The 22,080-nt window shown below is 43.4% G+C and overlaps 1 protein-coding gene across 6 annotated transcripts in view; it reads right to left on the reverse strand.

Annotated features, from left to right (window-relative positions):
- Positions 1-1,866: 1,866 nt before the first annotated feature.
- Positions 1,867-22,080, reverse strand: part of arhgef37 (Rho guanine nucleotide exchange factor (GEF) 37) — an 89,433-nt gene continuing 69,219 nt past the window's right edge. For 5 of the 6 annotated variants that reach the window (XM_063188726.1, XM_063188724.1, XM_063188723.1 and 2 more), the window contains exons 14-15: positions 14,082-14,293; positions 1,867-5,396 (exon numbers count right to left, since the gene is read on the reverse strand). In XM_063188726.1, coding sequence (XP_063044796.1) covers positions 5,184-5,396; positions 14,082-14,293 — 425 coding nt within the window. In that variant the 3' untranslated portion in view covers positions 1,867-5,183. The remainder of the gene's footprint in view (positions 5,397-14,081; positions 14,294-22,080) is intronic. The other variant, XM_063188729.1, reaches the window with a different exon arrangement.

Genomic DNA, 22,080 nt, shown 5'->3' on the forward strand with positions numbered 1-22,080 from the left:
TTATGAATGTTTAGCCTGTTTGCATGTTGCTGACACCTATCTTTGTGTGTGTGTGTGTGTGTGTGTCTGTGTGTGTACAGTATGTACTTCCCTAAACCACTTTCCTGATGGATAGTTCTGGGTCACTAGTGTCCCAAGGGTGCCTACCACCATATTCCTTCGAGTGGCAACACGTGTGCACACAGACACACACACAGCTTCCATTTGAAGGCTGTTGACCCCAGTGTCCTCTCTTCCATTCCTGATATGACTGGGAATAGCACAGTCGTGGGAGAATGCCAATACGAACACACGCACACTGGTAAACAACACCTCAATAAACACCGCCACGAGTGTGTATGAGTGTGTGTGTGCGCATTAAGGTTTCACGATGCAGATACACAACGATCACATTCATGATGATATTGAAAGAAATAAAAAAGTTCACTTAACTGGTACCGCCATCCAAAGCAGCATACAGTTACGTGTATTTGGCCACAGGGTATTGATTTACAGTCCCTGGGACAGTGTTGGAATTGATGCCTTGCTCAAGGGGTCTCCAGCCAAGGACTGATTTGTAGGCAGAGGTTAAGGGTGGGTTACCAACCATTTGGCCGACTGGTCTTGAACAGGCGTGCAAGCTAAACACTCACCAAATACAGCAGCATACAGCGCCACTCACAGCACAGCTATTTCTGGGTCAACACCCCCCCCACCCCCCCCACACACACACACACCTCTTCCCCATCAATGATCAACACTCTCATTCCTGAATTATGGAACTTCCCTGCTCACAGGTCTCAACATTTAAAATGCTCCATTCAGCATGATAATGTGCTATACAAATACTATTGCTATTATCATTTTATGCATTATTATAATTTTATTTATTATTTATTACTTTTCATATTATTATCACTACTACTAACGTCTCTCTAACCAAATGCCTTTTCCTCCCCTTTATCGCTCTTGTTATCTTCATCTCTCCCTCCTCCTCTTCTAAGCCCCCTGTAAATCCCCTCTTTCTTCCTTTTTGTCTTTTTACAACACCTCAGCTTTCTCTTGTTTCTTCACGTCCTTCTCTCATTCGTCCTTTGATCAGTTCTACCCATCCACACACACATGCACATACACACACATGCACACAAACACTCCACCCCCAGTTGCCTGGTTAGAAAATGGACTGTAAATTCAATCTGGTGCAAACACTGGGGCTGGACAGATAGAAAGACAGAGATGGGGGTGGGGGGAGAGAGAGAGAGAGAGAGAGAGAGAGAGAGAGAGAGAGAGAGAGAGAGAGAGAGAGAGAGAGAGAGAGAGAGAGAGAGAGAGAGAGAGAGAGAGAGAGAGGAACACGTCTAGTCCAGAGGAAGGAGGAGGATTCCATCTGTTTGTGCTAACATAGAATGAGAATAGAAAGACAATGGGTGGAGAGCGAGACACAATCAGATGGAAAAAAGGAAGAGGTTGCCACCTCCGGTGATGCAAGATAAATGAGGTTAAAAAAAATATGTCTGCAATTTTGCAATTCAAGGTGATCCCAGAGGGGGGCGACGTAGAGAGGAATCCTCCTGACGGGTTGCTATTTTTAGCCCGATGAGGAGTGAGTTGATTTATTTATAGTGCTTTTCCCTGTTCCGTCATACAAACACAGACGCAAGCAGTCACACGCCAGTGATGACAACGAACGCAGGGGTCCACGCAAGAGCACTGAGTGTCAGATCAGTTGCGGATACGATTATGCTGTGAGTTTACAGGACTCACTAGAGTGCAGTAGATGTCCTGTTCGTTGTTGTGCGAAATCCTCGCAAGGGCCCCAACTGCTGCACTGTTCGAATTTGAGTCTCAGCAAGAAGCTACCTCTCTTACCCCCCCCCCACACACACACACACACACAAACACACCATTACATCAAGCCAACAGAGTTACAATGTCTCATGCTTGACTAATTTAATCACTGTTAAATCACTGTTTCAGTGCAAACAATCCACTCAGGATGGACGGCAAATATACAGCAATCAATATACAATCCAAGCCAATGTTAGAACAATCACTCAGCACAATGACATGTGCATTCCAGTTCTCCAAAGATGAAATAAATAACATACTGATTTCAAGGATAATAAGAATAATAATATCAACAACAATAATACTGCTGTGGTGGTAAAACACCTCCTGGGTGAGAAGTGTTGCCATATTGGCTGATTTCCCGCCCAATTGGCCTGTTTAGGTTTGCCGTCTGCAGGTAAAAGTCATAAAGATCATTACAATTTGGTTCAAAATGAGAGGGATATAGTGCCTCCAGGCCACACTGGGTGAGAAGCAGAGCAGTGCTCTGGTGAGAAGTGGTGTGCTGCCCCCTCTAGTGTTTAACATAGAGAATGACACCAACACGCCAAGCAGAATAATCTGCTCATTGGCTTCCCTCCCTCTGCACCATAAATAATTAGAGCGGTGGAAGGGGAAAAAAGAACAAAGCACCAGCAGCATAATCAAAAATATAGTCATGATGTTAATTAGAATCCAGTGTGAGGGAATTTTACTGTAGGTTCCTTCTCAGGGTAAAAGCACCACAAGTGATTTTGTGCCTTTTTTGTGTCCATTGTTTGCCTATCTGGTAAAAGGATGTGTTACGATGAAATGCCAACTGTCCATGATCAGAAAATGTTTATAACCACAGATATTTAACAGTTTGACCAATGCTAGTCAGTTAACCCACTAAATTCTGAAGGTGATTCAAAGGCAATGCTATTTAGGGGAGAACAGGGTTGGTTGTCACAGTCATCATATCTCAGCCTCTAAAGGCCACTGCCAAAACCCATTGACACAGAAATGTTTGTAATTATGGTCACAGGACAGAGGACGTATAAACATTATAACCTTGAGGTGAGATAAAACAATGTGTTTTTCACATGAACATTTGAGAAGTCTGATGTTTTTCTTCTCACTCGTTACACTATGAAAAGAATAAGACAATCAGTATTGCCTTTTGAAAGTATACAGTAGAGTCAGCTAATTTGGTTAAATGTGGGAGCTAGCCTCTAAAAGAGTTGGGGTTGGTTGTCACTCTGCTTTCAGGGATGGTTCTTACAATATTTTTAATCGCCTGGGGATTTTAACTTTAAAAAGTCTGAGAAGGAACTAATTTGGTACCACTTGGTAATTGTAGACTCACAGAAGAGTTTTATGTCATTACAGTATTTTTTTTGCCATATCCAGTAGTGTTTCACATTCAGGGTGTGAGTGAAATACACCACGTTTAAAGTTCTTAAAATTATTGATGATTATATATAAATGTGCTTGTGATGGAGTGACCATCACTAGGGTTGTGGGTGTGTTCTGAGCCTGGCTCTTTGGTGTAGTGGTCAGAGGCCCAGTTTACTACCACAGAAGGTCTGGGTTCGAGTCCCAGCTGGGCAACTCTACTCCCCTTCACTAAAAATGGTGTCAGAAGTGGGATGGCTACCGTGAGGCCATCGGAAGCGTATCCATTGTGTGTGAGCCGTAATTCTATGTGAGGGACCCCCAGGATTGGTGACCCCGGTGCGAGGGACCCCAGTGATGAGTGAAGCATTGATGATGGGAGAAGCGTGAGGGACACCATGAGTGTGTGAGCGCACGGGTGCGCTTCCCGAAGGAGAAGGCAGTGTGATGGAGTGACTATCACTAGGGTTGTGGGTGTATTCTGACTGTCAAGCCAATGTGCCTGGCTCTTTGGTGTAGCGGTCAGAGCCCCAGTTTACTGCCCCAGAAGGTCTGGGTTCGAGTCCCAGCTAGGAAACTGTACTCCCCTTCGTTACAGTACTATGTTTAGCTTAATTTTTCAATGAAAATTTCAAATTTGTATTATTTTTATTAAATGTTTCACCCACCCCCCACTACAATAACACTGGGACAAAAGAACTAGGACTATACAAATGTACCTGACACAATCCTTTGCATCTGTATAGAAATTATTTTCTTGCAAGTTGAACATTTTCTAGCATATGCCAGTAGGAATTTTCCTTCACACTCCTTGGTACTGTATGTACAGTAGGCTATAGTTGATTTTTGCATGCATTTGCATGCACTTCAAATGGCACAAAAAGCCCTTGCATGGTGCCTTTAATTCCAGTGGGTCAGCAGGAAAGGCTCAGACAGACAACAGCAGGGGTGTGAAAGGCACCGGCACCCAGGCTGCACGTGCTTGTGTAGCACCTGATGGCGCATTCAGGCCGACTGAGAACCGTGCCAGTGCCTGTTCCCGTTCCAGCAGCTAGTCGTGAACTGCCCGGTGTGTTCACACCACAGATCTTAGTGTTCGCGAACTGGAAAGTTGGTTTGCACTGCAAATCGAAAAATATTTTTTTTCAGCAAACCGTGACGACATCCGGGTAACATAGTCACATGCAGAAAAAGTTCAGAGCCTGGTATGAACACGGGTGAACTCTTTAGTGCCAAACGTAAATGGTGCAGGCACTGGCACAGGCACCGTTCTGGTCAGCCTGAAAACAGTATCTGTTCTCCTTCATATGAAGCAGGTTGAGGGTGGCATCCGGGGATGAAGCACCTTGCTCATTGAATAATTCTAAAAAAATGTCAATACAGAGAGCAAGAAAAAGAGGATCCCATACAAACCAGGGATGCTGACGATGGGCTAGAACTGAAAAAAAGTCTCCCACTTCTCTTTACTAGTCTTTGGCTTACATTCATTGAGTTTTCCATAACATTTAGCTCTTGTGTGTGAGACTCCTTTTCTTCTTGCTTTCTGATCTCCATATTGTCCAACGACGGATGTTTTTTTCCCATTGCAACAATGGCTTCGGGATGCAATGTGGTGCTACTGCACCAGCAGCCATGGTGTTCAGTTAAAGCACATAATCAGTGTGCAACACTCCTCATCTAATCAGCACACAGCACCCTTGAACAGTTCTGCTTATCCACACGCACGCACGCGCGCGCGCACACACACACACACACACACACACACACACGCGCGCGCGTGCGCGCGTGCGTATGCAAATAGCATGTGTCTCATTAGCGGTAGGTAGAGGAAGGTGGATGATGCCACCATCACAGGCAGCTAATTCCAGACAGGCAGCTATCGCACTGCATTTATATACTGTACTTCATCCAACGTATGTGTATACACATGCCAGGTATTTACAAAAGTATATTTAATTCAATGTTCCAATAATCCAGTGCGTGTGCGTGTGTGTGTGTCACTAGTGGTAGGTGAAGGTGGGTGATGCCACCATAGCGGGCAGCCGGGCGAGATAGTTGGAGGGCACGTATCCCTTCTGCCCACGTGCCTCCACCAGGCTCCACTCTGCGTTGCCCCTCTTGTCGTGGGGCTCCAGCACCCGCACCGGTTCCCCTGCGCGCAGGGACAGCTCATGGTTCCCGCGAGCCGTGAAGTCGTACCCTGCATAGACCTGCTGGAGGAGGCAGAGATGTGAAAAGTAAAAGTGAAAAAGACAATGGCAAACAATACAAATACAGGGGTTAGACAATGAAACTAAAATACTTGTCATTTTAGTAAGGGAGGTTTCATGGATAAATTGGACCACCCTGGTGGCCAGTCTTCATTAATTGCACATTGCACCAGTAAGAGCAGAGTGTGAAGGTTCAATTAACAGGGAAAGAGCATAGTTTTTCACGAAAAATTGCAATGCACACAACATTATGGAATGTTGTATCAGAATTAAAAAAAGGAGAAATTATTGGTGCGTGTGTTTGACCAAGACAGCAAGTCTTTGTGATGTATTAAGAGCCATGGTATCCAAGGTTATGTCTGCATACCACCAAGAAGGATGAACCACATCCAACAGGATTAACTGTAGACGAAAGAGGATGCTGACTGGCCACCAGGGTGCTCTAATTTACCATTAAACTTCCCACACTAAAATGACAGGTGTTTAATTTTCATTTTCTAACTCCTGTCACTACATTACATGTAGTGCATGCACTGTGATCTTACTTGATAACGATTGAATCAGTAAATAGAACCACATGTAATTTACAAATGCACACACCCACACAGACACAGACACACACACAGGCCCATCAAGTCTATGTCCTTCATAAATCAAATCCTCTACACTCCACTCAAGCCGCCAATCAAGCGAATGCTTTGAACCTGCCCGTACCTTACAGCACACATACATCAAACAGCGGAGATGCCATTTCCCATTTGGCTGTTTAGATGGTGCAGTGTGCAGCTTGCTCTGCATTTCCATCTATCAGCATTTTCAAAACTGCCTTGTATGCTGGAAGAATCTAGGTCAGAAACATCACCCTCAGACACACGCACATGCACGGACAGTCTTCTACAGTCGGTCCCCCTACAATGCACACCCTTTTCCGAGGTAATGCCACGTCATCCACCTCGGTACGTACCGGGCCTAGCTGCAGTGTACCCAAACAACCGCCGGGTGGCACTTGGGAGCGCTCGCTATACTTGGGAGCGCTTGCTGTACTTGGTAGCGCATGTTCAGGTTTGTATTGAGAGATCAATGACCCAATAACCCATAATCCAGAAGGATTTAAAAAAACTGTATATATATATATGATATCTCTCTCTCTCTCTTTCTCTCTCAATACACATTCACTCACGCGCACACATACACATACACATACACATACACACTCTCTCTCTCTTTCTCTCTCTCACTCTCTCTCTCTCTCTTGTTCATATCAGATAACCATAGCACAGAGTGGTGAAGAAGTGCAAATGTGTTGGCAACATTTATTACCATATGGAATATTTTAGACGATGTTGACGGCATATTAATATGCTCATATTATATGGTGTGACGTCATCGGTCGAATGCTCCATTCATTTCAACGGGGCTCCCCAACGTTCGCACGTCTGTTATGTAAGGGTTAACGTTCGGCGAGAAGGTCGCTACCGTGGAATAGCAGCACGACAGAGAGAATCTTTAGACCCCGACGCGGAGCGGAGGGGTCTTGTTCTCTCTGAAGTGTTGCTATTCCACAAAGCGACCGACTCGCCGAAAGTTAACCCGCTTATTATATGGATATAGTTAAATGATTCACACATGGCGGGGACATTTCTTTAGGCCTATTTAATGTTAAGATTGTTGCTGCGCAAAACAAAACAGTGCCGTTGTGGAACACCGCTAGGCAATAGCTAGGTAGCCAGGACAACAGGTGTTGTCTATCACAGCAGCTGATTAGAGTCTTGTTGAAAAGTCGCTTTAGCAGTGAAAAGTCTTGTTGCCATTGACAGCGGTCTGTTATAGACCAACCCGTCCGTTATCGAAAAATAACAGACGTGCGAACGTTGGGGAGCCCCGTTGAAATGAATGGAGCATTAGACCGATTACGTCACAACCATATAATAATTTTCGATAACGGACGGGTTGGTCTATAACAGACCGCTGTCAATGGCAACAAGACTTTTCACTGCTAAAGCGACTTTTCAACAAGACTCTAATCAGCTGCTGTGATAGACAACACCTGTTGTCCTGGCTACCTAGCTGTTGCCTAGCGGTGTTCCACAATGGCACTGTTTTGTTTTGCGCAGCCTTTTGACATTAAAAACTATAATAGACTTAACATTAAATAGGCCTAAAGAAATGTCCCCGCCATGTGTGAATCATTTAAGTATATCCATATAATAAGCGGGTTAACTTTCGGCGAGTCGGTCGCTTTGTGGAATAGCGGCACTTCAGAGAGAACAAGACCCCTCCGCTCCGCGTCGGGGTCTAAAGATTCTGTCTGTCGTGCTGCTATTCCACAAAGCGACCGACTCGCCGAACGTTAACCCTTACTTATTATATGGTTGTGACGTCATCTGTCGAATGCTCCATTCATTTCAACGGGGCTCCCCAACGTTCGGACGTCTGTTATTTTTCGATAACGGACGGGTTGGTCTATAACAGACCGCTGTCAATGGCAACAAGACTTTTCACTGCTAAAGCCACTGGCTTGTATACAAGCAGAGAGGTAGAAAGGCTATGATACAAGTCAGTGGCTAAAGCGAATGTTTCATAGGCCTATCACTCCGCAGGGGGTCCGGTCTTTTGTCACTCTAATCAGCAGCTGTGATAGACAACACCTGTTGTCCTGGCTACCTAGCTGTTGCCTAGCGGTGTTCCACAACGGCACTGTTTTGTTTTGCGCAGCAACAATCTTAACATTAAATAGGCCTAGGTCTAAAGAAATGTCCCCGCCATGTGTGAATCATTTAAGTATATCCATAGCCTATAATAAGCGGGTTAACTTTCGGCGAGTCGGTCGCTTTGTGGAATAGCAGCACTTCAGAGAGAACAAGACCCCTCCGCTCCGCGTCGGGGTCTAAAGATTCTCTCTGTCGTGCTGCTATTCCACGGTAGCGACCTTCTCGCCGAACGTTAACCCTTACATAGTCACCAGCACGCACCGATTCAGCGGATAACGACATGCCTAATTAAATTGTGTGAGAACACCTCCAGGAAGTAGGAAGAGTCATAAAAAGAATAAATAGCCTAATGAATTTTCTTTTCTTTTTTTTAATGATGATCGGATGAATTGCCATTAATGTGCAAGCTCTATGTGTAGACCTAAATTGAGTGTAGCCACAAGCCCCTATACCGATTCTCGCATCGCAAGATTTGTTTTCTGGATGTGGATACTTTTTTCGTTTGGTAAAAATTACGGAGAGTGCAATAGGGGGCCTAAACCTCACTGCAGTAACCTACAGCGCCGCGTTTGAGCGTTTAAGCGTTGGCTATTTATCTTACATCGCCAAAAGCTGGGGCGATAACCTAACCTACACTTCCGTAATGAATTTAATGTTGTCACATTGGCAAAAATTAGCAAGCGATTGATATTGCTGTTTTCGTGCTCAAATTAAGTGTAAGCAACTGTCGGGGTACAGGCGCACACATGCGGAACTCTGGTAGCCATAACCAACAGAACAGATGTCACGTGTCAGATGTCACATCCCCACCTGCATTTTTTGCTGTTTGCTATGACTAATCAATGCACCGAGTGTAGTGTAGGCCTATGCCATTAAATTATGCCCAAAAAGTATGCCTATGCCAAAACATTTTTAAACTAAACAATGTCTGCGCAGCCAGGGATTCTCTCTCTCTCTCTCTCTCTCTCTCTCTCTCTCTCTCTCTCTCTCTCATTCACTCACTCACACACACACCCGCGTGTTCATATAGGCTAGGAGAGGACGTTAATTTGGCATAGGTCAACTGCAAGGGACTACTAATTTGTGAGTTGAAGTTGACGTGATGTGTGAATAATTACGCTATGCAACAGGCATATTTAGCCGCCCATTGAAAGGCGCATACTCAGTCATTTTTGTGCTCATCTTATTGTGGTAGCCTGAATGTGACTGTCGTGCCGAAAAGCGAGTCCCTGCCAGAACAAGAGTGCCCTCATTGAAACCAATGTCATTTTTTTGAGAGAAAAATATACTCATTTTTGCAGAATGAATTACATAATATATGAACTAAAATATGCTTATGAAATATTACTCGTCCTCCACTTAATATGAGCTATTTGACTGAAACCGCAACATTTGTTATGACAATTATTCGATTCCTTTATGGAAATAATAGCCTACTGAAATTGTAACCAGCTCTTTGTAGCCTAATTCTTCCAGAAGGAATGCAGATGCTTTATGGATATGCTTTCCATCCATGCACTCTCCGTGCAGGGGTGGTGGAAAGACACCAAACGTGCCATCACCATCCCCCCGGACCCACGAAACCCACTGCGCTCCGAAGTTGAATTCCTTTTACTACTTTATTGCTATGTGTGCATAAAGCGCATGTTCGATTTGCTGTAATAGGCTACGACCAGTAGCCTCGACGTGTCTGTCTTTTCTGTTCCTTCTTTCAATATTTAGTAGGCTAACATATGTTTAAGCCTAAAAATATAATAAATAAATAGAAATAATTTGGTATCCATGTCTGGTTAGCGTCTGGGCATTTGTGGTCTTTACCTGGTTCTCCGCACCATCTTATGACAATGTTGAACAATGTTGAACAAAAAAACGGATGCACACACGTCATACTCTTTTATTACCTCATATTGTTTTTATTGTATTGATTTTTAATTCTGTGTATAAACAAATAAACGTAGGCTAAACTTGAAATTTCAGTAAGAGTGTACATTTATTTTACAAGTAGGCCTACAGAGTTTTAGTAGACAATGCCTATACAGCAGCTTTTACAAGTTGCCTAATGTAGGCTACACTGCAGATAAAGACAGCAGAAAACATCCTTTCTGCCCGGCTTAACCAGAATTGCGTTCCGTCCCTTTCGCTGTGTCTCCTGCGACTCGGCCTGTTGTTTGTGCAGTAGTGCGCTGTTTCCCTTCACCTACCAGTGGGCTCACCACCTAGATCGATGATTTGGTCGATGACTGTAGGCCTATCCAGGTGACTGGACACTTAAAAGACTTTGTAAGGATTTATTTTTAGGCATAGCCTACTTAGATTTTTTTGAATGCCGCCTTTGTTCTGAGTGAATTCTGAATCAAGACCAGACTGCGTTGCTGCCACCCTTGTTGAGTCACTAGCCAACTGCACTTTTTGCACCATGGGATTTACAGTATGGACACGGGAGTAAGGACATTGAAGTAGGCTAGGCTAGGCCTACACCTGGACACTTAAAAGACTTTGTAAGGATTTATTTTTAGGCATAGTTTGATTTTTTGAACGCCTTTTTATTGATCTATGTTTTTATTGCTATTTGTAACATCACAACAAATAAACATTCAAACTTTTGAAACAATATCCATACTCTGCCTTGCATCTCTCGTGTGTGTGTGTGTGTGTGTGTGTGTGTGTGTGTGTGTGTGTGTGTGTGTGTGTGTGTGTGTGTGTGTGTGTGCGCACGCGCTCGTGAAAAAAACTCTTGGCCGCAAACTGTTAAACTCACACGGCTTGGAGGGGCGCTTACATAAATGTCAACTGACTACAGTCTTCAACTGTGTGACGCTATGAATGTTTGTCTGTGGGGGAGGGGGTGATTAAACCCCTACACGCACACTAAAGAGCTCGTGGTGTGACAGGTTATCCAGCCTCCGAAGAAGGAGTCATAGTTCACAAGTGTCCACAAGCACTAATAATAATAATAATAATTTAAAAAACCCGTCTTTTTTTATCTTATTTAATTGTAGGTAGGCCTATGCAAACTGGATTGGGAGATGGTGAATGAAAGACAGAAAAAAGTCGAGTTTAAATTCACATGGTGGTCTTGTTTAGGGCTCACACTTGTTATGTTGTTGTGTTATTATCAAATGCCCTATCAAATGCCCAATGCTAAATAAAACATGCAATTTGCTGACTGTATTTCTACTACTACTAAAACTGGGGGATGGACAAGCACGGAAGCACAAACAGACGCACAAACACAGGCAGACGCTTGGAGGGGCGCTTACATAGATGTCAACTGACTACAGTCTTCAACTGTGTGACGGTATGAATGTTTGTCTGTGGGGGAGGGGGTGATTAAACCCCCACACGCACACAAAAGAGCTCTCTCTCTCTCTCCCCCCAACAACACAAGAGGGAATATTCGCATTGGACGCACTTGTTTAGTCCCTCACAATGTGTAGGGCCTATGCTTGGTTGCCATATTAAAATCAGGTTTTAAGAAGAGCACACACAATCGAATCGAAAGTAGCCTATAGCCAAATATTTTAATTAAATTCGGGCGGTTGGTTGAATCATTCAAATAGCCTAATTAAAAATAGCCTATATAGTAGCCTATATAGGCCTACCACCAACAAAAAATATGAAATAATGAAAACAAATTATACTCTGTAGCCGCCTTAACAATAGAAGTAATTAGGCCTATTAATGAATTCGTTAACCAAAAAAATTAGGCCTATGCAAAAAAAAAAAAGAATTTCCCACGGCACTAGTGTGGTTGGGAAACACTTATCATACGACTGCTGTGTTTTAAAAAAGAAAAGGCAGTGCGCAGCCTTTTGTGACACATCGTGGTGTGACAGGTTATCCAGCCTCCGAAGGAGTCATAGTTCACAAGTGTTCACAAGCACTAATAATAATAATAAAAAAACCCGTCTTCAACTTATTAGGCCTATCCTGAAGATATCCGTTCCTGGCATGAATGCAGAATAATAAAAACAAAACACCGTCGACTGGCGGTCTTGTTTAGGGCTCACGCGTGTGTTATTATCAAATGCCCAATGTTACGTGCAACAGAATGTCTTCGCCAAATTTAAAATTCGATCTCTCTCATGCTGGCGTTACGGGACACACTTAATTACAATGGTGTTCCTGTCTGATTGAGTCGGTTTTAATTGTCTTTACCGGTTCAAATTGTAGGTATGCAAACTCTGTATCCTGAGGATACCTGTTCCTGACTTGAATAATGCCGAATAAGTTAGGGACGGATTGGGAGACAGTGAATGAAAGACAGAAAAAAGTCGAGTTTAAATTCACATGGTGGTCTTGTTTAGGGCGCACACTTCTGTTATTATCAAATGCCCAATGTTACGTGCAACAGAATGTCGCCGCCAAATTTAAAATTCGATCTCTCTCATGCTGGCGCTACGGGACACACTTAATTACAATGGTGTTCCTGTCTGATTGACTCGGTTTTAATTGTCTTTACCGGTTCAAATTGTAGGTATGCAAACTCTGTATCCTGAGGATACCCGTTCCTGACATGAATAGTGCCGAAATAAGTTAGGGACGGATTGGGAGACGGTGAATGCAAGACAGAAAAAAGTCGAGTTTAAATTCACATGGTGGTCTTGTTTAGGGCTCACACTTGTGTTATTATCAAATGCCCAATGCTAAATAAAACATGCAATTTGCTGACTGTATTTCTACTACTACTAAAACTGGGGGATGGACAAGCACGGAAGCACAGACAGACGCACAAGCACAGGCAGACGCTGCTCTGCAAAAGCAGTGCTATACTGCCCCCCGCATTCCGAATGGCCACAGGGTGTAATGATCACGGTGCGCTGCCGCGGCACGGCACGGTAATGAGCAGATTGAAGTTACACCATCTGTATTCTTCCCTCTTTGAAGTACATGATGTGAACTAGTGGAGAGCAGTAAGAGAGACCCTACTGCAGTGGTTCCCAAACTTTTTTTCTTTTGGATCAAGGAAAATCTACTGAAAAATCCGCCCAATATTTTTTTTTTTTACCCGCAGGTGGCCATCCTTAACAGCCCAATTGGGCAGCAAATCGCATAATCTGGCAACCCTTCTGGTAGGCTTTAAGAGCACACGAAGAAAAATACGAAGCATTCAGCTGTCTGAAGTTGAAATGGCGACAACTTAACTCCATTGGTGCCTGACTAAGGCCTTTGGTACGCTTGCTGTGAGCCGTGAATTACGCACGCCACCGTGAGCAACTGACTGCACATACTTGCTTTAAAAGCAGTAGACCAACACGTAAAATACTGGCGGTATCATTCACGGGGCAGAGAGAGCGCAGGATTGCCATCCGGAAATTGAGAACACAGACTTTAAGGGAAACAAAACAAAAAGAAGGACTCCCCGGAAGAGGAGACGATACTGCTTGCTCCTACATTTGCACGCTCCCTTTTCAAAGTGCAATGGGGAAGTATGATCGCAATGTTTGTAATTTCGGACAAGTGCAATGAGATGCTCTTGAAAAATTGCTGCCATCGTCGTTTTCACCGGAAGCGTGCATCTGTGCAGTCTTTCTTAAGATCACCCCAAACGATTTTGAAGATATCACACGCAACGCACGGGTATGGATGCAGTTTCTAACGTGCGCATAATTGACATGAAATACGCATGCTAACGCATTCATGCACGAATCGTGCCCAAGCAAGCGTATCCTGCTGCAAGCTTACAGAGGCCCGAACAGAGGTTTGCCACCTTGTTTTTTGCTATCTGTAGCGCTTTCTCTCCTGGACCACAAGCAGGCACAAACACATATTCCACACACACACACACACACACACACACACACACACACACACACACACACACACACACACACACACACACACACACACACACACACACACACACACACACACATTTGAGAGCTCGAAGTGCCTGCTTCTTATAATTCGCAGAGACAAAAATACAGGCTCTCCATAACAGCTGAAATTCCTATCACTAGCATGCACACACACTCACCTGAGTTAGATAATTGCCCGCGGCCACATTGAAACCTGGAGAGGGGGGTGCTGAGTGGCAGGTGTGTCTGCGGTTGCTTGGAGCAGGAAGTGTGGCCGACAGATAGGGCGATGCAGGAGGCATTTCCCGAACAACCTGCGGTGGGAATGCCACGGCTGCAGCAACCTGCTGAAAGCGCATCAGCTTGGAGGATGGGACATACCCCCGGGGACCTAGGGATTGAGTAGAGAGAGGAAATGACTGGTTAAAAGTGGTCGTGCAGGTTAACCACCACTGATGATTAATAGATACTTAACGCACTCACACATACAAGACACATGTATCATTGAAAAATACTCTGAAATGGTGCTAGAGTCCATGTATTAATGTTCTTTTGGTGATGATGTCACATTGGGGACTCCCCCTCAGCAGAGAGACTATAGATTCTTGGGACTTGAGTCCCTAACGTGAAGTCATGCACTGCTTTATGGGGAAACTGCCACTTTTTCATATAATATTACGTTTTGTGGTACCCAAACAAAAGAAAGGCGATAGATTAGTTCAATAGATTAGTTTAAATGTGTACTACTAACAAGAATGTGGTGAAAATTCTTTTAAATTTTAACCTGCACCTCTTTAGAGGAGATGTTCTCGTGTCGCTGTCTGAAAAAAGCCAAACAAATCATCAGAGACCCCTGCCACCCTGGACATGAACTGTTTGAGCTGCTGCCATCAGGCAGACATTACAGGGCTCTGGGTGCAAAAACTAACAGACTTAAAGCCAGTTTTTATCCAAAAGCCATCAGCACACTAAATTTTGCACAGCTAACTTTTTAAATTCTTAATCCATCGATGCCTAAAGCACCAGCAAAAAAACGCCTGCTGAATGCCTAAGCTCTTATTGGGAGAGTTGCCCGCAGCCTATAAAAATCTAAATATTTTAGCCTCTGATGCACATAAAAACATTAAATAAGTTGCATGTAAACCCATAAGGACCCCCAATCTTGCATTAGAATGTGTTCAATCAGCTGTAACATACCCAATTTTTTATTTGAAAAGCTAAAATCTCAAGAGCGCCTGAATGCAACGTATATGTCGCTCCAGGCACCAAAGGTCAAACCGGCAACCAAAGGTCAAACAATGCCACAAACAGGTCAAACAATGACAAAAGGTCAAACAATGCCACAAACACACAGACAAGTACGCACATGAACACACACACAAACACACACACACACACACACACAATGCTCCGTCCACATAGTCTATACTCTCCTACACAGCACTGAATGCCCTCTCACACCGTTTCACACATGGACTGCTAACCTCATGCTGCTTCACATTAGATACATAGACATACATGTAGCCACTTATAGTCCTTTTCTTCCCTGCCACAGACAACGTGTTATCCAACACACCCAGCCCATGTTCTCCCATACACCAAGCTCATGCTCTCATACACTCAAACCATTCTCCCTCACACATCTACTCTATGCTGTCTTACAGCAACAGCCCATGCTGTAAGCAACACAGCCTATTATCAGGCTAACTGTCTCATTAAAAGTGAAGGGTAGGGCCTATATACACAGTGGGTACCAGAGGGCACCTTTCCCAAATACTCATTTACAATATATACACTTCATAATTTTAAAGGTTGTAGACAGCTCTTCATAAGTCAGTTTTCAAAAAGAAAAAACATATTTTTATCATTATAATCTGACTACACACCATAAATACATTATACAATATAGTAATCTATTAGAAATATCACATCATACACATGTTCAGTAAAAAGTTAGTCATGAGGAAACATGAAGAGAAAAGTGCACCACATTCATATCACAAAGAAACCACATAGAGTTACACCTATAAGAACGGCTTAATATCGAATTCCTCGTTCAAGCCAGCTGGAGACATTGTATTCAGTGTGTGTATGTAATAGGTCTCTCGTTGCAATAAAAGGCGTTTGTGGTTGCCTCCCCTGGAGGGCTTGTCCACTTTTTCGATGCCTATGTATTGAAAAAAGCATAGGTTATGTCCGGCTTTTTTGAAGTGTGCCGCCACAGGATTACGCTCGTCACCGCACCTGATGTTGCTTCTATGCTCGCTCATCCGAACACGTAGTGGTCTGGAAGTACACCCCACATATGCCAGGCCACAGGGACACCTGATAAGATATATGACGAAGGGGGTATTGCATGTAATTACACCGCGTATTCTTAGCGTTTTTCCATTATGTGGGTGTTTATATGTTTTGCATTTAGTTGTAAACCCACATTGCACGCAATTTGCACATTTGTAATTGCCATCTGGGACGTCCAAAAAGGTGCGTGGCCTTTCAGGTGCGGTGTATGATTTTACCAATTGGTTGCGTAAAATTGGAGCGCGTTTGTAAATCAGCTTTGGAGACTCTTTGTAGATAGACTGGAGCGCAGGGTCGGAGCTGATAACATGCCAGTGTTTCCTCAATATGTTCTGTATTTCAAAACCAATAGGAGAGTACGTGGTAAAACAGAGAGGAGGAGAGCTCTGGTGGGGTTTGGTTTTGGGCTGCAATGCCTCTGTCTGTGTGATGGTGTTAAAATGCGCGCTCGCCGCGGTTACCCACTCCTCTTTGTAACCACGCTCCAAGAATCTGTTTTTTAAATCCGACGCTTGCTCTGAGTATCGGTCATCGGAGCTGCATATCCGTCTAGCCCTGTGGAACTTCTTGCCCCAAATAGTCTCAGAAACGATGTATTATCCTGCAAAAGATGCTCCCTGTATGTGCAGGTCTCGCTCATCATCTTCTGTTGAGCATGTTGTATCGCAGGATCATTGACATTGGTTACACGGTGAGAATGAGAATGGCGGGCAAGGATGATGGATGACACCTTTTTGACACAGCCCAACCACTTGTATGATGTGCCGTGCCGTGTCCAATGGAGTTGCCATCCTCCAGATCATGCCCTTGTCAATTAGAGCAACATGGGGTTCTTTAATCACAATAGGTTGGACGGAGATCTTCTGGATGAGCTTGCTCCCTTGCATCTTCCTGTATATGACAGTGGGGTTGAATAAGGTGAGTAAGGCCACACATTCCTCAACAAAATGGTGTTCTTGCAGCTCAGGGAGCTCAAGTTGACTATCTTGAACCAGGCTTATCACTACTTTTGAGAGCACTTCTGTCCATTTCAGCAGCTCTTGTTTTGAGTCCCTCAACGAGCTTCTTTATGCAAGAATGCTTGAAAAATGTCAAAATTTCTATGTGCTAGATCAGTGGTTCTCAACCTGTGGGTTGAGATCCCCTTTTTGTGGGGGAAGGTGTCAATGTAGAGTAGAGTAACTTTATGTCAATGTAAGGACTCTCAATTTTAAAGACCATCCAGAATAATCATCACACAATGCTAAAACATTGCCAAATTGTCAAATAATAGGCTATCAAAGAAGTCAAACATTGTGAAAATAGCCCATCTACAAGCCCACTACTCCTCATAATGTGAGGCATTGTGGGCTGGCAGATCAGATACTTTCTCAATATCTATATATGAGAAATGGAGTAACTTGAATTGGGGGGTCACTGCCTAAAAAGGTTGAAAACTACTGTTCTAGATGGCAGCCATCTTGAATTTCACGGCCAAAACAAATTTGTATTATCAAAATGATGTCAGATTTTGAATCCTCATGGTTGAGTTGTATGAAAAAGTGCCTTCATGCATGATTCTATGTCATTCAGATCAAAAGTTATTTCTTAGAAATGGCGCTGGACGCCATTTGTCTCTAGCAAAAAATGCCGGGATTTTTGGGAGGGACATGGGGGCTAAACCTTTTCTAAAGGGTCCATAGAGGTCAAATCAATCATCAAAACATCCTTGCCAGAGGATGGTCACGGAACGTCACATTATGACCCGACTGTTTAATTCTCATCAACCACAAACTTTGATCTTTTTTTACCTTTCAGATGACTTCTGCATAGCCTACTTGTAATTTACTGTCCACAACTGAACTCAGTATGAGCAGACCTTTCATTTGAGCCTAATATTAAGGCTCTCTGACGATTTTGAAAAAAATGACATTTAAAGAGCCAAAAGTGGCAGCCATCTTGAATTTGAAGGTCAAAAATAGGTCAAATCAATAAATCTACACCATTTGTGAATTTCTTGCCCCAAATAGTCTCAGAAACGATGTATTATGCAGAATTGTGGGCAAAACCATTAAAAAGCTATTTTCCAGCTTGGCTGGCAGCAGCCATTTGGGATATAGGGCTCTAAAAAAATTCCCCACATTTTTGTGAGGGGCACCCCGGCTCATTTTTTTAATTTAACCTTTATAGATGACAGATCCAGTGAGAAACGAACCTTTCCTCTCCACGGTCACGGAACTGCTATAAATGACCCAACTAAAATGTTTATGGAGCTCATAACGTGTATCAAAATTAGTGGTGGGCCGTTATCGGCGTTAACGTGCTGCGATAATGTGAGACTCTTATCGCGCGACAAAGAAAATATCGCACGTTAATCTATTCTCAAAATATGGATTTGGGGTTTGGGGATGCGCGTCACCATAGCGTTCGATTGACAGACGCTTTCAGACTGCCCTCCATTCGCTTCGCCTCTCCACCTGTTGCTCAGCAGACCTACTAAACATGAACAGTGTTTGCATGCTGTAAACATTAATCTCTCTGCCGTGGTAGGTGTTGTTTTAGTGCTTTTTCTTAAGTGGTAGACTAGAGAAACGTTAGGCTATTGTTTGAGGTGAAGCAGACATTATTGTGTACCAGCCCGACATAGCCTACATTTCCTCACGCATTGCATGGAACATAAACAACAGTCCTGTTCCAGAAATCTTGCCTGTGCCATAATTGCAAAACATTCCGTGTGATATACATTTTGAAGATTGTCAAACTGAAACTGTCAATAGCTACTCTCGCTGAATGTTTGTGTTATGATCGCGCATTTGCGACTCATGTCAGACGGTAATACACCTCGCGGTTGTTGCGCTTGATATAGCCAATCTCGCGCTTGACTTTTTTTTTTGCAAACTGAATTCATTTGGAGTTGTAACTCCGCTGGCATTCTAACGCAGAGAACAACTGTCAGGTGTAGGCCAAATCGATGTGGGCTAGTGCATTAGGGTCTAGAACTAGCTCTAGAAATCTAGTAGCCTGGCTCTGACTTTGCTGTACCTGCTGCGCAGCTCCTCCCTCTCTAAAGGACCTTTCATTTGAGCCTAACATTAAGGCTCTCTGACGATTTTGAAAAATTGACATTTAAAGAGCCAAAAGTGGCAGCCATCTTGAATTTGAAGATCAGAAATAGGTCAAATCAATAAATCTACATAATTTGTGAATTTCTTGCCCCAGATAGTCTCAGAAACCAGGTATTATGCAGCATTGTCGGCAAAACCATTAAAAAGCGAATTTCTAGCTTGGCTGGCAGCAGCCATTTTGGATACAGGGCTCAAAAAAATGTCCCCACATTTTTGTGAGGGGCACCCCGGCTCATTTTTTATTTAAACTTTATAGATGACAAATCCAGTGAGAAACAAACCTTTCCTCTCCACGGTCACGGAACTTCCATAAATGACCCAACTATTTGCCCACTGCCTCCCGTTTTCATTGAAAACAAGCACAATTGAACAACTTTGTGAAAAAAATTCGCGGTTTTGCCTTTGGCCAACTTCCCTTGGCCTCAATAAGATGTTGCCAAAATGGCCGGAATTTCCGTTAACTGAACGAGAGGTGTGAAATGAGCTTATTTCCAGAAATGGTACGGTACCACTAAGAAATTGATGGTGGTGGTAAAGACTCATGAAGAAAAAATATCATTTGTCAATAGGCCGCATAAGTTCTACAAATAAACTACTAAAACAATTACATACTCCGCCTTTAATATCAAATAAAGCAACATGATGCACAACAATCATGGCATTCACAGGTCTCCGATACGTAGGGATCATCTGGATTAGTAGGAATGAGAGGTGAGGGGAAAGCCGCAAGCTTCTTGACTACCATGGCCTGGCCAGAACTAAGGTTGAAATACTCGATTTTTGTTTCATGGTCAAGCGCACTGGAACCTGTTCATTTTGGCACCTAAAGCAACCCATTATGTTGGCATATCTCTATAGAATCTGACCGGGAGAATCGCTGTAGTGTGCAGCAAGAGCGATACAAGCAATGGAAGCGACATGTAAAAGCATTCCAACATTCCCATTGGCTGTGGCAGCGGTCACCAAACCGCATCATAGCTCATTTGCATAATATTTGCTCAAGTCCAACCAAAGATTCTCTATTCTAAAAAGATAGCCAGCTGGTGACGTCAACAATAGGATGGAATGTTTCACCAACCAAGTACTTCTGGTCTCCTAAAAAGGCGTGGCCAAACTGTCAATCATCGAACACCAGCGCAGAATCAACCAATCACGTTTCCTAAATTCATTTGCTACGCTGGCGCTGGGAGAACTCCGGTCAGAGAAACAGCCAGGCAACGTTTAACAGCAGCATCACGCACTATTTTACAAAACTTAATATGATAACTTTATGTTGCCGTGGTCTCTGCACTAAATCAAAATGCGTTTGATATTTTAGATGGCATAGACGTGAGAAATACAGCCACTGTGAATTTTTTTTATTTTTTTTAATTGTAACCTATGTCCAACCAAATTATTTAGGCTACATTCACTATGAAAGACGTGCTGCTTGAGTTTATACATGACCTTGTGTATAATTTTAAATTAAATTTAATCAAGTTCATGCAATCGTGGTCATGACTTCGTATGAAATATAGCCTATTGTGCTACACAACTACACGGACGTTTTTTGTGTTCATATCGTGCTTAGAAAGGAGAGGATCATAACTGGACCACACTGAAGTCTGCACTGGAGACAGAGCCGACATATAGGCTGATGCAGAAGCATGACGTGCTTCAGATAGCCTAAACAGACAAGTAGGCTATTTAAATCCATGATGTCTAGCAGCGCGTAATGTAACCATATTCACCTACAATCCTCAGCTGTCATTATTCCCGTCTATGGCATGTTGTTCTAGACACATTTGTGCGTTCATATCGTGCCTTCAGAGGATCCAAGTGCACGGAACTGTAGGCCTACCAAATTTTGACTAAAACATTGCGCTGCACATGCATGACTAAAAATCGCTCAATAGCCTGATAAAAACCGAGAATATCCAGAGAGCGCAGGCTATGCAGTGCCAAACTCGAACATTTGGAGAGAGAACCTACAGCTATCAAACTCGTATCCTGCATCTCGTTAGTGCATCGTTGAGCCTATCCTCTATTTTCTCATGTCAAGATTCACGGTTTTTAATCCAATATTTGCGGGATAGTACAGGATTTTTGTTCTTTCTGCTGCGCTGAAGGTGAAAGTTTTGGCTCTTGCGTCTGTTAACTTAGCGTCTCGAAGGACATAGGCCTATTGGAGGCTGCTGGTGTGGCTCAGTTGCAGAAGTACTTGTAGTATAGCCTAGTTCAGATACACCGCATTGTTCCGTGTGGTGCGTCTCCAGTTGAATAACTTAGAAGGTGAGAAAGTGGATCGCACTTCTGGTTCTTCTTTTCATCTTTTTATTTTTTACATAGCAGCAGAAGTGGAGACACTGACGAAGGCAGCAGCCAAAACGTTTGTCTACACTCTTGCTGCTATGTAAAAAAAAAAGAAGAGGAAGAAGAAAAGAAGAACCCGAGTGCGATCCACTTTCTCACCTTTATTCAACTGGAGACGCACCACAGGGAAGAGCGCGGTGTATCTGAACTAGGCTACTAATACAATATTTGCGAAATTAATAGGCTAATGTCCGAGTTAACCAGCCATCTCTGCTAACTTTTGCCCTGCCTGGCGCAACCTGCATTTCGTTTAACAGTTGACTGGATGAGATGATGCTGAAGTGTCATGCAACACAGACTGCTGCAAAGAGTAGCCTATTGAATGAAGTCGATAAAGCAGTAGCCTAACGTATGCATTTGCCATCCAACTGTTGTCATTTATTTGCAGTCATGGTATTGTGTCTCACTAGATTTAGGCTAT

Source organism: Engraulis encrasicolus, chromosome 22 (genome assembly GCF_034702125.1).
Source record: "Engraulis encrasicolus isolate BLACKSEA-1 chromosome 22, IST_EnEncr_1.0, whole genome shotgun sequence".
In the NCBI taxonomy this organism is placed as follows: domain Eukaryota; kingdom Metazoa; phylum Chordata; class Actinopteri; order Clupeiformes; family Engraulidae; genus Engraulis; species Engraulis encrasicolus.